Genomic DNA, 22,176 nt, shown 5'->3' on the forward strand with positions numbered 1-22,176 from the left:
AGCCTGCAGAGGTCCTTCTCTGCTCTTCTTGCTTTTTTCTCTCCTGCTCTGTTCTGCCTGCCTGCCTGCCTTCCTTCCTTCCTTCCTTTGCCCAGTATGCATCCAAACTTAAAGGCCTAACTTCACCTCATATTAACAATGATTAAAAGAATAATCAGTCAGTATTTGTCTTTCTCAGGCTGTTTGTCCATTCCAATCCTAATTATCCCAGATCTAATAAATGAACAATCTATTTAAGATTCTAAAAGAATTATCTAAAAGGTTCAAGTTAGTAAAGATACAGATTTAAAATCAGTTTACAGCAGTTGTTTAACATGGGATTAAAGGAGTTAAAAAAAATGTAAGACTCCATTCAAACAAAGTCAAAGATGCAGATTTTCTAATTGCTGGCTGTTTTCTCAAGTGGCAGGTTAATCAGTGTTAGCTCACACAGTTCACATTTTGAATTTTTTCAGCCCATTTTCTTAACTTATATATTGATTAAAAGACATTTCAGTATTGTGAGTTTTTTTTAAGTATTCCTATTCAGAGGTCATCATTCTCTGAAAAAGCTGTGCAGCATTGGAAGAGTACAAATAAATAATACATTGTGGTACGCGGCTGGGGGTCAGACCTGGCTGGGACGCCTGGAAGGACTGGGTCGTGGCATATTTATCCTCCGGGCGACAAGGGGGCAACCGCCCTGGAGTAGAAGAAGCCCACGGAAGGGGAGCAGGGAGACTCAAGACCGTTGGGGCCTCTGGTCACCGCCAGGGGGCGCCCCGAGCCTCATGGAGCCCGAGACTTATTCACTTCTGCCACACCCATGGAGGACGATCCTTCCAGGGTCACCCGGAGTGCTTCCGGGTGCTCTCCTGACGCTTCCGCCACACCAGGACGTGATGTCAGGTAGGGCACCTGGAGCTCATCCGGGTGAGAATAAATGGGGCCGCCTCCCTCCTGTCATGGAGCTGGAGTCGGGAACAGGAGCAGGACGAAGCTCCTGGAGAGAGGAGACAGGTGGCCCAGGGACAAGGAGAGAGAAGGCCCAGGAGAAGGGTGACTGAGGATAGAGGCACTGTGTTGTTGTGCGGGACTGAGTTTGTGTTGTGTGGAGAAGAAAATACAAGTACATTTGAATAAAGATGCGGTGTCGGTCTGATGGTGTCCGGGCAAATATCACAACATCTATAATTGATTATTAAGTAAAGTGAAAATAAAGTAGTTTATTTTTGCTTGTGAGCAGGTCAATGTATGTCTTCAATTGACTAATTTTGACATGTCCCACCTTTTTTTTAATAAGCACCTCCTTCTTGTCTTTTACTTTGCTTTCAGTACCAATGTTTTCCTTTGCAGGCTGATTTGGTACATTCTTCATTGTTGTTAATGATTTGTTGGATGCCTAAGGTGGCTCATTGCTTAAATGATCAAATTATAGATTTACAGAAAATATGGGAAGGGCAAACAGTCAAAAGCAAAATACTTGCTCAGGTATATAATAGTTCCTATAAAACACTATTCCTTATTAAGATAATTACTCTAGATTATTAATATTTAAGCAAATGTTATATTGAAAGCTTCATGGAAGAATAATCTCATGACTGTGTGTAGTAAAGATGTGGATTCGAGAACTACAATTGTATTCTATGAATTGTCTTGTAATCAATTATTCTTTACAGCCATTCACTTCAAATTTACTTACAAAAGTTTCAGAACTCTGATAAATTGGGTCCAATATTCCCTATAAGGAGCAGGAAGGTTTCGAAATATATTTGGTCTGTAGAAACTGGTAGAAAATGTTAACATTAAAATTTTAACAAATGAGAGAAAACCATTCTGTAAATGAAGATTATCCGATTTGCTGAAATCAAGTGGGGCTGATATTACATCCTAATTCTTTTAAAAGCTGATAAGGTTACAGTGTCAACTATATGACTTAGCAGTTTGCTTCTATCACATTGACCTTTTCAGTGAAGAACTATGTAATATTTCATATGTCATTTTAATGTTTCTGCGCATTGTCTTCACATTCTGCACTTTGCCTGGATGATGTGAATGTAACATAAATGTAAACTCCTGAATCCTTTTTAGAATTTTCTTTTTGTATCACTGAACTTCTAATTAAAATCAAGTTCAATGTTTGACTTAATTGCAACAGTTTGCACTTTTCTACATGATTTTCAAGTGCATGCCCATTTTGGATGATTATTTAAGTCCTAATCAGTTGCTTTTGGTACATCCTCAGGATTTCCAGTTTTGGTATCATCTGTAAATTTCACGCTTATTTGCAATATTAAAATATTTATCTCTAGTCAATTAACCCACTTGAAATCCTGTTTTGTTCATTACCTCTGATGTCAGTGGTTTTAGCTTCAGTACAGGACCATATCAAATTATTTTTGAAAGAGAAGACAGTACCAGAGGGGAGACCTCTGGAGTAGAGTCAGATTCACAATGGGAAGAGAGGAGGAACTTGGCATGTCAGTGAGGTTGCTGCTGGGTGACAAATCCTGTAGAGCATAGTGTCCTGCAGGTGAAAGACAGAAAGAGATTTACAGCTTGGGAAGAAAGATGTAATGTTCCTTCGGATACTATTGGGCGGGTGGACCAATAACTCAGTGATGCCAGACCCTTACTATAAGAAGATTGTAAAGCCAGAAAGGGGTAGCAATGGACAATCTGGTTGGCTTGTAGATGACTGTAGATGTTTTTAGCCATGGAATGTCTGCCCTACTTGCCCATTTAAAAAGAGGACTGCAAAATCATTCCAACACTTAGAGGGCTATGTTATTCCTTATAGAAGGCTATGTTACTCCTTATAAAATGTTGAAGTGAAATGCTGCATGAGACAAAACCAGCCTTTAAGTTTTGTGAGCCACCAAAGGGAGGTTACTTCCGGTGTCACAGTAGCTTTGTGGTGGGCAAGTATTATTACTATGCAACCTAAAATTACATTTTCTTATGCACCCAATCAAAAGTTAATGAAAATAATATTTGGAACCACATAGTATTAAGTAATTTAATGCACTTTAGGACTTTTGAAGAATACCAGGTAACCTCACCATTATTATTGTCATCATTTTCAAAACAAATTGTGCATTTTTCTCTCAGAGTAGAGTCTTATTGACATTTGATTATATTTTAACTATTATCTTCAAAACATTTTGCACAGAACGTGCTACACATGGGCAAAACGGACATTAACACTGTCATAAAGGAAGCAGGCTCTGAAAAGTATATAGAGCTATATGTTGACACAACATTTTCATCGACTAAGCGATGCACAGAAGCAATTAAATAGGAAAATAAAATGTTAGATTATATCATATAAACTGTTGAATATAAGTCAATGGACATTATATTCAAACTATATAATGGCCTGGTAAGTCCGCATCTGGAGTATTATGTGCAGTAGTGGTCACCATGGTACAAGAAAGACATAACAGCATTTGACGCTATGCAGAGGAAAGCAACAAAGTGCATCTGACATATCTTACTCTGACAGACTCAAAAATTTAAACCTGTTTAGTCCTGAGCATAGGAGACTGCAATGGGGACTTAATCCAGGTCTTCAAAATCCTCAAAGGCATTGATGAAACAGATCCAGCAACATTTCTTTCAACTTAAAGGTGAATCACATACTCGAGGACGCCAATGGAAATTAATGGGAGGTGCATTTAAGACTGAAGCCAGGAAGCACTTCTTTATGCAAAGAGTTGTGGGACTCTGGAACAATCTACTGAGACAGATAATTGGAGCAGAAACCTAGACAACCTTTAAGAAAAATGTGGATAAGATATTGGGACAGCTTAGATTTTTACCTAAACAAATGAGCTTGATGGACTGAATAGTCTCCTCTCATATGTCAGATTTCTTATGTTTCTTATGTTACATTTCTTATGCCTGAAAGTTGCATGAATGGAAACATCCTCACTTACTGTATCACATTGCTCCAGGGACCATATTTTGGCCTGGTAGCTATCAATGTGGAGTTTACACCATCTGCTCTCATTTTTATGTCTCTTATCTGAAGTGTGCTTGAGCCAGATCTGTCCTGCCTAGTTTGTTTCCATGATCCTGTAACCTAGTAACAGAAGGGTGATCAGTGCTAACTTTTAAAGTGGTTACCAGGCTTAGCAACCAGGCATCAGCTTTTGCTTGCCAAAGCTGAAAATATGGTTGCTATTTTTAACAACCTATATATGGAGTAATTAAAATACTTTGAACTTTCACATCAGCTTAATAATGAAATCCTAATGGAAAAGAAAGTTAAAAACCTTTATTACCCAGAGCTATTTATTTTACAACATCTTCACCTGATTGCATTCGTGAAATCAATAATTGGATGACAGATAATTTTTTACGACTAAACCCTGGTCAAACAGAAAGCTTATTAGTTGGTACCAAATCTGTCCTCTTTACCCTTCATGGCCTAAAAATTGACGTAGATGGGATCCTGGTTTAATGCCCATCATCAGTCCATAATTTGGGTGTCATCTTTGATCATCTTCTTACTTTTCAGTCACACATTAGCTCAATAGTACAGACAGCTTTTTTTCATCTCCGCAACATTGCTCATCTGCATTCTTTCCTCAGTGTGAAGGATAGTGAAACACTCATTCATGCTTTCATCACTACCCATCTGGAATATTGCAATGCATTGTTTTTTGGCCTCCAGACTAAATATATCAATAGATTACAATACAGTATGTTCAGAATTCTGCTGCCTATCTACTTACAGTATAAAATCTGTCCTTTATTATTAGCATTGGTTACCCGTCATTTCAAGAATCAAATATAATATTATTCTTCTCACCTTTTAAGCCCTTCATGGTTTAGCCCCTCATTATCTTTCTGAGCTGCTGCTTCCTTACACTCCTGCTCATGCATTAAGATCATCAGACACTAACTTACTCATTGTACCTAAATACTGTACCATTTAGTAACTATGGGTGGCAGAGCTTTCAGTGTGATAGCCCCAAAAATTTGGAATACTCTTCCTCTCAGCCTTCATGAGGAAAAATCTATTATTCGTTTCAAACTCCTGTTAAAAACACATCTCTTCAATGAGTATTATTAATTTTCTTGTATGTAATTTCTGTTGTCTTGTTAATGTGTTTATTGAATTGTAAAGTGTCCTTGAGTGTATGAAAGATGCTATATAAATAAATTATTATTATTATTATTTTTAGTTTCTATGTTTTACCTTCTATTTAACAGCATTTTGGTCTGAACTGTTATCACTTTACATGTCTGAAAAAGCAATTCAAACTGTCACTCCTTGATTTCTGGTATACAAAGTACTACCAGTAAAGTAGTTATTTTCAGGTTGTTCACAGATCCTTCAAAACTCAGTCCAGAGATCTGCTGCTTAAATGCTCATCTGTTCTCTCTCTTTCAAATTTTAGCCTTCTGGACCTCCGTGTTGATCCCCCACACTGATACATTGGGTCTTTAGCATGGAAACCTTGAAATGGGGATCCCTCAAGTGACACAGAATATATATTTCATATACTTAGAGTACACTGTGATTCCATCTTGCTATCTGGTTTATAATGAGTAAAAAGAGAGCCAGTCCTGATGCACTACTGAAAAGACACTGCAACACTAAAGGGTTTGACATTCTTGGCAACCATTAGCTCATTATGCATAATTGTCAGATCGGCATATAACTTGTCAGTCACCTGTCAATTTCACGATTAACATACAGTCATATGAAAAAGTTTGAGAACCCCTCTCAGCCTGCATAATAATTTACTCTACTTTCAACAAAAAAGATAACAGTGGTATGTCTTTCATTTCCTAGGAACATCTGAGTACTGGGGTGTTTTTCCGAACAAACATTTTTAGTGAAGCAGTATTTAGTTGTATGAAATTAAATCAAATGTGAAAAACTGGCTGTGCAAAAATTTGGGTCCTCTTATAACTTTGCTGATTTGAATGCATGTAACTGCTCAATACTGATTACTTGCAACACCAAATTGGTTGCATTAGCTTGTTAAGTCTTGAACTTCATAGACAGGTGTGTCCAATCATGAGAAAAGGTATTTAAGGTGGTCAATTGCAAGTTGTGGATCCTCAAAGCAACTCTCAAAAGATCTTTAAAACAAAGATTGTTCAGTATCATGGTTTAGGGGAAGGCTACAAAAAGCTATCTCAGAGGTTTAAACTGTCAGTTTCAACTGTAAGGAATGTAATCAGGAAATGGAAGGCCACAGGCACAATTGCTGTTAAACCCAGGTCTGGCAGGCCAAGAAAAATACAGGAGCGGCATATGAGCAGGATTGTGAGAATGGTTACAGACAACCCACAGATCACCTCCAAAGACCTGAAAGGACATCTTGCTGCAGATGGTGTATCTGTACATCGTTCTACAATTCAGCGCAATTTGCACAAAGAACATCTCTATGGCAGTGTGATGAGAAAGAAGCCCTTTCTGCACTCACACCACAAACAGAGTCACTTGTTGTATGCAAATGTTCATTTAGACAAGCCAGATTCATTTTGGAAAAAAGTGCTTTGGACTGATGAGACAAAAAGAAAACACCTGCTACCTACTGTCAAATTTTGTGGAGGTTCCATCATGCTGTAGGGCTGTGTGGCTAGTTCAGGGACTGGGGCCCTTGTTAAAGTCGAGGGTTGGATGAATTCAACCCAATATCAACAAATTCTTCAGGATAATGTTCAAGCATCAGTCACAAAGTTGAAGTTACGCAGAGGTTGGATATCCAACAAGACAATGACCCAAAACACAGTTCAAAATCTACAAAGGCATTCATGCAGAGGGAGAGGTACAATGTTCTGGAATGGCTGTCACAGTCCCCTGACTTGAATATCATCGAAAATCTATGGGATGATTTGAAGCAGGCTGTCCATGCTCGGCAGCCATCAGATTTAACTGGAGAGATTTTGTATGGAAGAATGGTCAAAAATACCTCCATCCAGACACTCATCAAAGGCTATAGGAGGCGTCTAGAGGCTGTTATATTTGCAAAAGTAGGCTCAACTAAGTATTGACGTAATATCTCTGTTGGGGTGCCCAAATTTATGCACCTATCTAATTTTGTTATGATGCATATTGCATATTTTCTGTTAATCCAATAAACTTAATGTCATTGCTGAAATACTACTGTTTCCATAAGGCATGTCATATATTAAAAGGAAATTGCTACTTTGAAAGCTCAGCAAATGATAAACAAAAATCCAAAGAATTAAGAGGGGTTCCCAAACTTTTTCATATGACTGTATATTGTAAACTGCACGCATACATACTGTGCTTCCAGCCTTTCTTTTATACAAGTAAAGCAAGTTAAAAAAAAAATTGTGTTGATGACCAGCCACTATTCAAGGGTGTGTAAGCCAAGTGTGCACGTAAGAGGAGTGTTAATAGTCTGCTTTACCTTTACGGTACATCTTTTCACTTCTTTTTGATTATCTTCAAAGTACTGTAACGTTAAAAACATTTATTTCTATAGCATATTTTCATACACAGAATGTAGATTAAAATAATTTACATGATGTCAAAAAAAAAAAATTAAACTTATTAGTATTGTTATTAAAATTAGATAATAAGAATAAAAAATAACATACAAAAATAATTAATGTACACTACATAAAACAGATATATAATTAGTAGAATAGAAGAGTTCTTATACAGTATACAGAATCTATTCTTAAGTCTCTAGAGATGATAAGCTCTGGCCAGGGAGGATATTAAAATTTTAGAAAATTTAATAAAGGGTAGAGAATAAAACAAAAACTGCAGGTATTTCAAGGCCAAAAGACCTCCCAGTCCCCACTGGCCAGTTCTACCAAACATAAATTTACTTACAGTTCTTTCATTAGGGGGTGGTGGTGCAAAATACCACCACATATAAACAGAAAAAGAACACTTAGAAAAGCAGATATTATTAATGATTGCAAATTCATTTAAGAATATGATCATTTTATGCGTATCTAGTTTATTAGGTGTAGAACTGAAATGTAGCAACATCCATCCATCCATCCATTTTCCAACCCGCTGAATCCGAACACAGGGTCACGGGGGTCTGCTGGAGCCAATCCCAGCCAACACAGGGCACAAGGCAGGGAACCAATCCCGGGCAGGGTGCCAACCCACCGCAGGACACACACAAACACACCCACACACCAAGCACACACTAGGGCCAATTTAGAATCGCCAATCCACCTAACCTGCATGTCTTTGGACTGTGGGAGGAAACCGGAGCGCCTGGAGGAAACCCACGCAGACACGGGGAGAACATGCAAACTCCACGCAGGGTGGACCCGGGAAGCGAACCCGGGTCCCCTAACTGCGAGGCAATGTAGCAACAAAAAAGCCAAATTAAAATAATATATATTTTTTAATGATCCAAGATGTTGGCCTGGGATATCACTATTGATAATGTATTACAGATTTTTTTTGCATACCCGTATTAAGCTGCCTCACCAATTCTTTTATGCTTAGCTCTCGGAAGAGAGAATCTAAGGAGGACCTTTAGACCTAAGGTTGCAGGTTGGATTGTAGGGGGACAGGCAATCTAAAATATAAGTATGGGCAAGGTTATTTAACGCATTATAAACGATTAGTAATTTTTAATGTGTTTTTTACTGGTTAAATGTTACTTATTATAACACATATTTTTAGACCATTCAGCCACCGGTTTAGCCGAATTTGAAGTATATTGTACATTATTATTAAGATTGAATTTAGATAGTCAAAGCTAATGAATTTCCTTAGCTATATTGTCTGATAGGACCTGGGTGCCTTGCCTGTGCAGATGTAATCCATCTGTTTTCGAAAACATCTGTTACTCCCTGAACAAACTGAATTTGTTGACGAAGACAAGGCATTATTCAGCACAGAAAGTCCACAACCAGACATTGAGGGAAAAAATGTGAACTGAAGGCCTCATCTCACCTTCGGAGAATAGGAAGGTGTCCAGAAATGATGATCCATGCAGCCAATGCCTGGGTTCCCTTTCAGGCAATGTACATCAGTGATCCAAAATCATCTTTCAGCATCTTTGACCGGCAACTGCAAATGCCCTTTGTTGAAAACTACAGTGCCAACATCTTTATGCTTCACAAAGACAGACAGAGCTTTTTTTACAATGTCCTTAACACGTGCCCCAGGAAAACACCCCCCCAAAATGACCGCAGCACTGCTCAGTTGCAATAAAAATGCTTCTTTGGGCAGTTGAGGTAGAGGCCATGTATTCTGTTAGTTGTCCCACACTATGTCCTGAGTGGGAGCAGGGGTTAAACAGATACTCACCAGCTTCAAGCACTTGTGGAGTGTGGACGAAGCCAGTAGTCAATTGCTGGAGGGAGAAGCCAGCTCAGAATGCCATGCTGCATTACATTGTAGCTTAAGGGCTTTCAGGTGTTTGTAGCGAGTGTAAAGTTTTTTTCAGCTGTTACTTCAAAATGTTTGGTTTTTCACTAATGTTTACAAATTCCTATTGTGTCAAACAATTTTTTGTAGGAAGAACAGAAACAGAAGAAGAGTGATAAGCCAACACACAGAGCTTCCATATGAGGCTGTTCAGCACACATGAATTAAGGAAGTCACTGATCAAACAAGATCAGTTAATAAAATATACTGCATTTTCTACCACAAAATATATTTCATTTGGTTTGAATAAAAGATACAGGGAATATTCAAATCATTAAGTACAGCCTGCGACGACCATTAGTTTTCTCAGTCCCCATTTAATATGCTTCTCATATATAGATTCTATCCCTATATAACTTGCATTTACACCTGCCATTAAAATGTGTTTCCAGTTTCTGTTCATGCTTATTTGTACAGCAATGCTCAACGCAATGGCTAACCTGTAGTTAGAATGGAAACTGACTGCCTAACAAAAAAAAAAGTAGTAAGAAAGTGACATACCATAAAGATTAGCATTTTAGTATGATATCAAACAAAAGCCAGTATCATGAAGGTGTTGCTGTCACTCCACTGATTTTTTAAAGCTGCACAGGGTTGGGGCTGGCCAAACCTCCACACCTTACCTGACCTCTGCTACTGCCCTGCACCACTCTTTCGTCTTTTCACTTGATCTAATTTGATTGTTGTTTATGGATAGGACATACATTTGCAATTCCACCCTTGTTAAATGTGACCATTCTTGATTGACCCCAAAAGTTGTTTGTGTGATCCATCACCAGCATACAGGTATATACACACAGCTATTTAATGTGGCCAACAGTTGTTCAATGTGGGCACTTCTTCAAAGTGCCAAAAGATCGCGATGCATGTTAATAACAACATTTTATTTCTATAGAACATTTTAACACAAATAATGTAGCTTAAAGTTCTTTACAAAATATCAAAGAAAGAGTTTCAAGAAAAGTAAAAAAAAAATTAAATTAACCAAATGTATGTAGGAATAAGTAACAAAAAAATAAATAAATATGAGCTTACATAATTTAAATCACTAATAATTGTTTCCAGGCTTTGTCCCAGAAGATCTTGTTGGATAGCTGGGGCTCCTGTCTTTGTTCGAGCATTACGGGTTGCTGCATGGTGCTTTGATCAGGTGGTAATGGTAAAAACTGCAACAGAAGATCCAGAAAATAATGCAGAGAAAAGTAGAGATTAATGTTTGTAAATCCTGCAGAATATGACAATTCTGTACATCTATAGCCTATTAAGAGTTCAACTAAAATGTAGCTACGAAAAATTCAAATTATACATGTGGACTTTTAGTAATTTTTAAAATGTTTCACAGTTTTTGCCTGGCATATCTCTATTGGTAAGGTATTCCAGATTTTTGGTGCATAACAGGAAAGGGCCGTATCACAACTTCTTTTATGCTTAGCTCTTAGAATAATAAGCAGATCACTATTAGAAGATCTAAGGCTATGACTTGGAATGTAGGGGGACAGGCATTCCAAACTATAGGAAGATTGTTTGAAACTTTATATACAATTAGTAGTATTTTAAAGTCAACACTAAAGGACACAAATAACCAATGTAAAAATGTTAACTCTGGTGTGATGTACTCAAATTTTCTTTTCCTGGTTATGATTCTTGCTGCTGTATTCTAAACTGAATACAACTGATTGATGTCTTTCTTAGGTAATCTTGTTAGGAGTGCATTACAGTAATCTATTAGACTAAAAACAAAAGTGTGGACTAATTTCTCAGCATCTTGCAATATTATAAGTGGTCTAACTTTTATAATGTTCCTTAAGTGAAAAAACACTGTCCTAGTAATCTGGTTAATGTGCAAACTATCTAATGCAGGTGTAAGTGAATGTTCTTTGCCTTAGCAACAAATTCTCATCATGTCCAGACTGCTGCTTTTACTTCGTTTTATGCACTCACCAGAATACTTATATGAGCCCTTTATGGGTGGTCTTCCAAATTCCAGAATGCAATGTAGTTGGCTTCAAAGTGGCATTCTTTATGCTGAATGTCCTTGTTTCGTTATTTTTTCCAGGTACAGGTGCTATTTTCCCTTTTAGCAAGTTTTTTCTTTATTTTTGTACAAATTTCAACACTGATACAGATTGTGGATACATATATGTTTCTCTGTTCCTTCTTTTATTTTTTCAACCTAAGTGCATTGCTGTTAAGAGTGGTTTTAGAGGGATCATTTGACCATACCAGATGAGAAATAAAAAAATACTCCAAGGCTGAGTTTGTGGCTAATCACTGAACTGATCAGCGTACACTTTGTGAAGCACACACTTTTGATTATTTAAATTTATTACTGGGTTTGTCTTGTTGAAACCAAATTGGATATCTGACTGTAAGCAGGCTAGATGTCCAAACCAGTTAGTGTCACCAAGCAGAAACTCACACCTTAAAAGAAGGAGCCACTTCAGATCATAGGATAAAACAGAGTCTGTTCAGTAAATTTTCTCTACTCAGCCAAGGAACCACTGTGGGTAATATTATATCTGTGTTTAGATATCAGAATTATGTTACAGCCTGTGACAGAGATAAGAATTAAATGACCTTGAATGTATTATTACGCTAATTATTTCAATGACAATGTTCAACACTTTGTGCAATGCAGAGCTATTTTTTTTTGGATCCCAGAGCTTCATTAAATGTCAGGATTTTACACCATAATCCAAACTAGCATTCCTTTGATAAACTCCACTCTTGGTGTATTATTTCTATGTTTAGTGTTTTCAATGCAAACCTTATCAAAATATTGTATATTTCCTTCCCAAAGGTATTTCCTACAAACGTGTTCCAAAAAACACCATTTTTGACACTATCTTTACATCTCACCAAGGCTACAAACTGTTGCCTGTATACCAGTGTCAACAACACATTTGATAAGCTGTAATAAATAGTGTTCACCTATTGTGGGCTGAAAAGCTGCCAATTTACACCCTCCTTTCTATCAATTAATGTTCATCTATTTTCCAAGCCATACTTATCCTATTACAGAATAGCAAAAAGAATAATCCAGTTCAAGAAGAACTAGGAACCACATAGAAAGTAATCCAGGGTGGGATGCCATCAGAAATCACATTTACAAATGGACCCTTACTCATTCATATAGGGCCAGAATTAACCATGGAGAAAACTAACTTGGACATTGTGCAGAAAAGAACCACCAACTGCACTTTGAACTAAATAATATGTCTTACTCGTTGTTATGATAAGTAGTTTCATAAAAAATTTTTGGGCTCCTTGTTATTCCTGCTGGAATATTTATTATTCCTTAAGGTTCTTTTATGCCCTAGAATCTGTTTCTGACATAATGCTTGGTTTTATTTTCTTTTTAACTTATGGAAAACTTCATTCATGTTTTATCGCAATGCCATTTTGTTTCTGAAGGGTGCCACCATTTTGTGTTCATTTGTTTATCATCTATATGCTATTGCGAGGTAAGGTCAACCAGACCAATGAGGTGTGTGAAATCATTGGGTCAAAGATATCAACATTAGACTTGTGCACTTCCTAGTTGTCCAAGTGGATAATAACTAACCTTTTCTCTTGAATTGAATTTGTTGATTTAATCATTGGTTTTTGACTTTTGTCTGAATTTTCTTGTCAATGATTTCTCAGCTGTGATTCATTTCCTGGTCCTTGATTTAAAAAAAAAAGAAAAAAAGCTGTCAGTTTCCACCTCCTAGAACAACACTCATACAGTCTAATGCAGCTAAATCACTTAAATTTTTAACAGATGACATTATGTGGGGATCTAATGAAGGTTTTCAAAATTCTCCAAGGTAATGGTAAAGAGTAAATCATGTATTCAAAAATTAGAGACGTGCACTGAAGATTTACATCAGAGACCACTGTCATGAAAATGACAATGTGCTCGAAGGACTAAATGCTCTCCTATAATTATCTGTTATGCAGTTGCTAGGTTTATGCTGACTGATCACTTCCTGAGAGGTGGTCATCTGCTCAACACCCTCCAAATGTCAGTATGTGGAAATTAAGTATTGAGGGTGCAGTTTATTGCAAGGAGAGCACAAGTATTCATTTGACTCTTACTTTGGCTTAACTGCATGATACCTTACTTTTGAGATCTGGGTAGAGGTAAGGATTTGTGTTCAGAACCTGTGGTCTAAGACTGGATAGCCCTCTGGTATAAAGTATCCCTTAAACACAGATAAAAGGTATCTGCATGCAATAATGACTTTTTAAAATATTATGCAATTTGAAGTAGTCTCTCACTTCATCTGCCAAATCAAAAGCAGGATAACTTGAGTTCTGAGTTGGCTGAACAGGCTTAATTTTTGTGAAGTAAATATGCAGTAATGGAAATGTGAAATATCAGGTTTCCACAGAGTGGATGTCAATCATGCTATATTTTAAATTAGGCTTTTTTGATTAAGTAGCATTTAATGCAATGTGTAAGAAGAGTGCTATATAGCGCCCGACCCGACATAGATTCACATGGAGGCACATGCAAAATAAAATAAGCTGTTTTTCTTTGTCTGTGGGCTATGCATTCCTCATACCCACAGACACAACACAGTCCCAAATACAGCACACAAAGTAAATCACGCACTCTTCTTTTCTCTTGGCACCACCACTCCTCCTCAGCAAGCTTTGTTCTCCTCCCACCCGACTCTGGCCGCTGAGTGGTGGTCGCTGGCTGCTTTTATAGTTTACCCGGAAGTGCTGCAGGTGCTTGATCACTGAGTCCCGGCTGCACTTCCAGGTGTGATGAATAATAATAATAATAATAATAATTCATTACATTTATATAGCGCTTTTCTCAGTACTCAAAGCGCTATCCACACAGGGAGGAACCGGATATGCTGCCCACACGGGCTCAGGAGTCCCAAACACAGCACTCCCTGGCGGTGCCTGTGGGACCCAACAGGGCTGCCCCCAACTCCAATTCCCATGGAGCCCTGTGGGAAACCGAGGCACTGCTCCAACCCAGGGGGGCGGCCATCTAGCGTCCAGTGAGAGGTATTACACTGTCCAGGGTTGCTCCCCCTGAATATAGTGTGGAGGTGGCGTCCCAGCTGGGCATGGACCCTGGCCACCTCCCACAAATGTAATTTGACTCTGATCTAACATTGTGTACTTATCTTATATTGTTTAATTTATGTAAACGCACCAACACAAAATATTTATAAGAAAAGTATTTTGGGGGGGGTTATCTTTGACTTTTGTTAATCATTTTTATAGTGGTGTTTTTTTCACTGTAATGCATTCAATGAAAACTATTTCAGCGTTCACTTATTGTGACAATCAAAGATTTTGGGGCCAATGTACATGATCATTGTTGTCACTCATTTGATTTCTAATAACAACCATCCTAACCTACCAGCAGAATAAATTAACCTACAGACCATTTCGTATGATAACATGGGTTGGAATACGAACCAATTGAGTACTTGATACATGTTTTATTCATCCATTGATTTTGAGAAATTGTATAATCTGCTTTGCATCACTGGGAGCTAGAGCCTATTTTCTGACAGAACTGTAATATGTTTTTTGGAATCAATTAGTGCATTGTCAAATGAATTGAAATTTAATAATGTAAGATTATTTATTTAGTACTAAATGATTTCATTTGTCCTACTGCAACATTACAATGTTTTGATGTCCAGGAGCCTATCATGCAATCATCAGGTACAAGGCACTAACAAACATTGAACAGAATGTCAGCCCATCACAGTGTATGCTTATATACACATTCCCTCACACTAAACCAATTTAGAGGAGCATGTGAAGAAATCACATAGACAATAGATTAGTTCTGTTTGACCAATGCCCATTTTTACCATGAGTCTCAGAATTACTCCTAGGAATTGCACTAAAAGTCTCTCTAACATAACAATTTGTTCTACCTCAGGACATAAGAAGTAGTTACAAAGCATCCTATTCTCACTCCCAGCATGGAGTAGGAGGCCTCGTTTGAGAATGAATAATGTCATAATTCTAAGGGACTTCTTGCCACAAATAGCCATTCATGATGCAGTTATAATGATAATAATAACATTCAAAGTAGAAGGAGAACAACAACAACAAGGAAAACATATTAAGATTGGATTATGTGCTAAGCTACATGTAATTGTTGCCAGTTCTCAAAAAACATGAAGAATACTACTCTAATGAGCACTGAGATGGAAAGACCAAGACACAAACGTTGAATGAGAGTAAAGCCTATTTCTTTAACAATGAATGATTCATAGTCATACTTTCAGAAACCTTACGACTATTATGATCACTGGAAATGCCTCATAAAGTAGCAGTTACTGAAACTAGTCACAGCTAGAAGTATTCAAGAGTCGCATACTGTGTTCCTCTCCATGATCTTCCCTTATCTTCTGCTAGGGTCTGTTTATCAAATGCTGGGCTTGTCATGTGTAATGCTAATCTTCCAGGGGTTTGAGGAATGCAGATCTCACTGTAACTGAGTGATATTTCGCTGTCAATTACCCATCCAGCCCTGCGTATCTTCAGGGTAATATTCTGACTGCTATAATACAGTTTGCATCCATGACCACCTGTGTGCGTTGATAATGTGATATTGCTTGCGATTTACATATGCATGCTCATCTGCACTTGGGGAAATGATCTTTATGAGCCTGTCGATTTGCATTAAGTCAAATTGCTTTAACATTACATCACTTGGAGTTTTACTGAAATTTATAAATCTGTGTATTATCTCATGAGTTCTAAGTGAGTTCAAAATAAAAAAAAATTGTAAAATGTGAGAAGTGATTGGTTGTGACATACCCAAATCATCACTATTGCAAAGCTGCATTTTTCCTGTGGTCAAAAAACGTAACATTACCAAGACTTTCATTTCAGGTGACAACATCGCTTCTCCACATAGATCGAGCAAACATGTAGTGTATAAGATTTGTTACAAAAATTATTCTTCATTTTCTAATCAATATATTTTAACAAGTTCATTGTTGTACAGCACTTCCAAAACATTTTGCCTTTTCTGGAATGTTTATGTCAGTCTCTGCCTGTATGCCATCATCAGAAAGCTCTTAGCAAGTTAGGGTAGCTCATGAGATCACCTAAATTCTGGTGAAGTTTCCTAATTTAGGAAAATTGATAAAATGGTGGACCAAAATTGCATCACTCTGAGATTTTTAATCCAGTTAGGACCGTTTCCCTACTCTGAGATGCTTGATAAATACAAGTACAGATCAGATATTGGAAATAAGAATCCCTTGGACTAGAACAAGCTGAATATCTGTTTCTGTGTCACGTAACTTATGTATGTGAATATTATAATTTTTTTTACAATGGATTGAGGAATGTTCATTCATTTCTGATGATGGTAGACTTAAAGCAAAGGTAATTTAATTAAAGTTTATTTTTATGTCATAATGCCTGTTATTATTACTGTTAACTTCTATAAATAATGCATTTGTGTTTCAGATTCCCATTTCAGCACTCGTGTCATTTGTGGAAGCTCTTGAAGTTGGATATAGCAAACACAAAAATCCATATCACAATCTCATGCATGCAGCAGATGTTACCCAGACTGTGCATTACCTCCTTTTAAAGACGGGGATGGTGGTAAGTGCTTTTAAGAGCTATAACTGAAACTAGGATTAACAGTATTTTAAGTATTTTAACTGTCTGTTGACATATAAGCATAAGTTTAGACAGCTGTTTGCCAAACATTTTGGATTATATTTTAAAGAACCATTTTATTTTTGTTTAATTTTTTTGAACCAGTGCAAACAATTTCTGTGTGTCATTTTGTTTAGTGATAGTGCTTTTTTCTAGAGTTTAAGTGTTTAAACTTTCATTTTACGGTGCATAAAATACACAACGTTGTGGACATGAAATAAATAATTTAGGTCAGCTGCTTTTTTGTATACATTCTAGATAATTGAACCACAATTACCTGGCCTTGAACCTTTTTAATGTAAAATGGTAATATTAGGGGGCGGCACGGTGGCGCAGTGGGTAGCGCTGCTGCCTCGCAGTTGGGAGATCTGGGGACCTGGGTTCGATTCCCGGGTCCTCCCTGCGTGGAGTTTGCATGTTCTCCCCGTGTCTGCGTAGGTTTCCTCCGGGCGCTCCGGTTTCCTCCCACATTCCAAAGACATGCAGGTTAGGTGGATTGGCGATTCTAAATTGGCCCTAGTGTGTGCTTGGTGTGTGGGTGTGTTTGTGTGTGTCCTGCGGTGGGTTGGCACCCTGCCCACGATTGTTTCCTGCCTTGTGCCCTGTGTTGGCTGGGATTGGCTCCAGCAGACCCCCGTGACCCTGTGTTCGGATTCAGCGGGTTGGAAAATGGATGGATGGATGGATGGTAATATTAGGAGCTCTGTAAAGTGCCTTTGGTTGCTGCTCACATTAAAACACTGTTTGTCATACGCTAACTCTATAGATTCAGTTTTTCCCAGTTTTTTATATATTTTATGCTAAGTAGTTGAACAGAAAAAAAACTAAATAATACACTGCCTCATTAGGGTTTTATGGTTTTAACTAAAAGTTCTTTTAATCCTCCCTAATCTAAACAAATGCAAATGTCCTCCCTACTAATGTTTAGTATTTAAATTTTATAACCAGGTAAAGCTTAGTAGGAGTAACTGACCTTGATTTTTTAGGCCTAGAGTTGACAGTTAACATCCTCTTTCAGTAATGCATAAATGTTTCAGATCCATGAAAGAAAATTTGACTGTTTTCCTTTTGATTCTTTGGATGAGAGTGTCAGAATTTATCTTTAATGTAAAACATACTGTATAATGACACTGCACCCTATTTGTGTGTGGTTACAGGGACTGGCAAACAATACATGGTAATTCTATTAATAATCCCTGGCCCTTAGCATAACAGGAGAAAAAAGATAACAAGAACCCAATGAAATGACTCAGCAAGATGTTATTCATTCCATTACATCTTAAATAACTGAAGTCAGTCCTACAAAAAAGAGCCAGGGGGACATAAGAATAAAAATGGCAATTGGAAATACTCAGCAAAAAACGTCACACAGACTCCATTTCAAGATTTGATCAAGAAACAGCTGCCAATTCACCTGCCATTTCTAAACATCAATCACCATTTAGGTCACAGACAATAGGACAAACACCAAGGCGCCTGATTCTGCAAGCTCACAGAATTGACCATCACTGCGGTGATGTAAGAATTCGCCGAAATCTGCTAAGTGCCAGCCATACACATAAGAATAACAATTAATAAATCAATAATATGTAAAAATGCACTTGGCTAACACCACAAACTGTGAAACTATACAGAGAGGACGGTTTCGATATCCAACTCCAAACACTGAATCAGCCCAAACCCAAGGAGACCAAACTACATGAGGGATTAACAAAATAAGCAAAAAAAAACAAAACAAAATAACCTAAATCTTTTTGTCCCTTCCTAAACTAGGGTAGTTTCAATCTCTTTTAGGTGGGGTAACAGGTTCATGTCCCACCTCATTACCACATAAATATGCTTTACTCTTTCCCCAATTCCTTTTTTTTCCCCAGTTCCTTCTAAATCTCTTCCTCCTGTGAGATGACTGTTTGTCCACAATCCTCCTAACCTTTCTGTAGCCCCAATCCTAGTGCAGTATAACTTGCAGGATAACTAAATGAACAGCTCTCAGAATAAGCCCTGCTCATTGAAGCTTCTGGGACTGTCGTCAGGAACTGTCCACTTTGGAGTGGTCTGAAGTGACTTAACTGAGACACATTTCTCTTGATATTACATATTCAGTACAAGACCTGTGAATTCTTCATAATAACAAGTAATGTTACCGTCATGTCAGTTTGCCACACTGCACAGAAATAAAGAACCTATCTACTGATGTTTTAAGTGTTGTGAAGACCAAAAGAAGCCTTTGTTAAGGTCTTGTTACATAAGAGTAAATGAGTGTGCATTTAACTAAAGTGTATTTCCCAAAGTAAGCTGCTCTAGGTGAGTTTTTCCCTCATTTTCAAAAGCTCTAGACACCAATTTTCACTCAGCTTTACTTTAAATGGCATAGCCACCGTAACATCACATGCAATGTTATGTGATGTGCATGCGCATCTTGTTGTTGTATACAATATGTTTAGTAACACTTTTGTAAGTTACTTTAAGTACAGTTATTGAATATAAAGGACAGTGCTTGTTGGAGAATATGATGACTTCAGGAGAGAGTGGGAGCATCAATGAGAGCACACGTTGTAATTGTATGAGGTTAGCGAGTAAACACGAAAGAAAATTACTTCTGAGTGTGGCTCCTGCCAGTTTCAAAGAGCACAAAGCTAGTCACCCACAGTGTTGTGGAAACTGCAGTAAACAATGTTGGCTACAATGGCATCATCAAGTCATATCTCAACATAGTAAAAATACAATAAAATTAAAAACAGCAAATATCATGGTTTTCTTGTAATCCTTGATATTCCTACAGTCCTGTATCCAAGCTCACGTTTGTAGGGTCAGACAACTCTAAGAAGGCCTGTCACCTTAACTCACTGCATACCCACACAGGGACACTGTTGCCACCTATCAGGCCAGAGTTCTTCTGTGAAATTGCTTTTATTTCCTAAGTGCTGTTCCTTTTACTCTGTTTCCTTAGAGTAACTACTGCATTTCCAGGGCATTCTTGGGTCATACAGGTTTTACTGTAATAACACTCAATTTATGATATTCATACAATGCTTATTTTATTGTACAGGTCTTGTAGGATCCTGTCCTTTGTTTGTGAAATCCCCTGTTGTCTGCCATGTCAGTCCTGAGCAGCCACCCCACTAAAGTGGTCACATACGAAAGTAGCTACCCTTTGAGCTTTTTCAAGATCTATGATTTTTGTTTGAGTATATGGGACTGGTGCTCTATATGTTTACTGTAAAAGCTATGTATGTAAACTACAAAACCTAGAATGTACATGTCCTGTCTTAATAGTTAACCTGGAATGGGCCAAATATAGAAATTTCATTTCTGCTTCTAACCTTCTGATTACATTGATCCCCATTCATGATCAGGTGTTTGCTGGCTGACATTTCTGTAGACATGCAAAAATATGCTCTGTCCAAAACCTCAACAGGAGGGACATAACTGTAATCATTAATAACCTGGTCTTGGTTGTTTACCTTAATAAGAATGTGGGCGAAAGGGCTGGAGTTGAGAGTCTTACAAGGATACACAAATTGGAACGATTGCATACATTTGTTCTGCCCTCAATCTTCTTTATGCATATTTCAATCTCCTTACAAAATTTTAAAGTAAGTTCATGAATAAATATTTGCATTTTGCCATAAAAAAAATGTATAAGATTTTATTTTGACCTACCTGCATTTTTTTCTTTTGTTCAAAGCTCCTGTTTTTCAGCTGTGAAGGCATTGCCCTTTGAACATTACCCTGAAACTCTTTCTAATGCATCACCATCCTTACCATCAGTTCTGATGAAATTGCTCCTTTGGCAAAGATCTGTAGTGGAAAATTACACCAGTAGAGAAATATAACAAACAGAAATAGACATTGAACTTCTTTTGTTACTGTCTTTTATTGCAGAATGTGTAATCATTGAAAAAGTTAAAAAGAGTGAAAATTGCCAGGCAATATAGGGCTTTAGCTTGGTAATAACACTAAAGACTCATTTTCATCTTTGATTTTCTTTTAGATCCTAAAGCTAAAAGTCAGAAAAATATTTTGACTTTGAGATTTGTACAGGTCTTAACAGGAATAGCATATTGGTCTGCCAAAACTAAGCTTTTACATTTTGAGACAAAGTATACAGCAGATGGTGTTGAATAAAAATTAAGTGGGTTACAGAACAGCTTAATCAGTATTGTTAACCAGAGTTTGTTGTATTAGTGTTAGAAGTTAGCATTCACTTTACGCATGATTTTAATATATATAACAGAGTGGTGGTTCGTAAAATAACTAGTAATCAAAAGGATATTTGTTTTAAACCATTAAAATTTTATTTCTTAGTTTGTTTACATTTTCTCTTTCTTCTGTTTTCACTGTAACAGACGAAAGTGGCTTTTTCAGCATACATAGCATTCCAGACCTAAGCATACTTGTGCGTTAGTAGAGCTGCCACATTGCAAGCAATAATTCAGTATTTAAAGGCAACCACTTTATACTTCAACCTGTGGACTAAAAACAACAACTGCAGAAGTAAATGTGAGAAGTACAATGAATTAATTAGAACTGTTACAGAGGAAGTGAAGAAGGTGATTCAGTGAGAATTGGTAATACAGTATAGCATAATGAGGACAAGTCTCTATTAAGAACACTTTAATAATTTAAATCAAGAATGCAGGGCAAAGTTGGTCTTCATTACAGAAACAAAATGAATGTGTAATTGACTTTGTGAAAGGAACTCCAATGTCCTGGAACATGTTATTATTACTTATTAGACTGCATTAGCACTGAAAATGAGCAAGGTTTATACGGGACATCTGATCATTTGTTCCTGTCTTCCTCTCTATTATTCAGCAGTTAAAGGAGCTGGGAAAGCTTTTACTAAAGCTTAAAAGGGATTAAAATCATTATGACATCTAACAAAATAAACAGCTGGCTGATCTGGATTCATCTTGTGTTCCCCAGTTCAAAATCAACACATTTTTAATGCTTGTTGGGAATGCATTTCTGAGAAGAGATTGTATATACACAGAAATCAGTTTTAGGACAGTTGGAAAGCTTTTGTTTTTGTTATTACAAATACTAAAGGTTTTCAATGTAAATATTTTACTCTTTCACCTTTTGAGATAAACATGCATCATGCATGTTATGTAAAGAGTCTAAATACAGCAGAGATTCTGGGTTGG

General features: G+C 37.3%; 1 protein-coding gene across 4 annotated transcripts in view; it reads left to right on the forward strand.

The window, feature by feature from the left end:
• Positions 1–22,176, forward strand: part of LOC114653083 (dual specificity calcium/calmodulin-dependent 3',5'-cyclic nucleotide phosphodiesterase 1C-like) — a 930,233-nt gene that overhangs the window by 684,532 nt on the left and 223,525 nt on the right. For all 4 annotated transcript variants that reach the window (XM_051929365.1, XM_051929364.1, XM_051929366.1 and 1 more), the window contains one exon: positions 16,829–16,969. In XM_051929365.1, the coding sequence (XP_051785325.1) occupies positions 16,829–16,969 (141 nt within the window). The remainder of the gene's footprint in view (positions 1–16,828; positions 16,970–22,176) is intronic.

Source organism: Erpetoichthys calabaricus, chromosome 6 (assembly GCF_900747795.2).
Source record: "Erpetoichthys calabaricus chromosome 6, fErpCal1.3, whole genome shotgun sequence".
Classification (NCBI taxonomy): domain Eukaryota; kingdom Metazoa; phylum Chordata; class Cladistia; order Polypteriformes; family Polypteridae; genus Erpetoichthys; species Erpetoichthys calabaricus.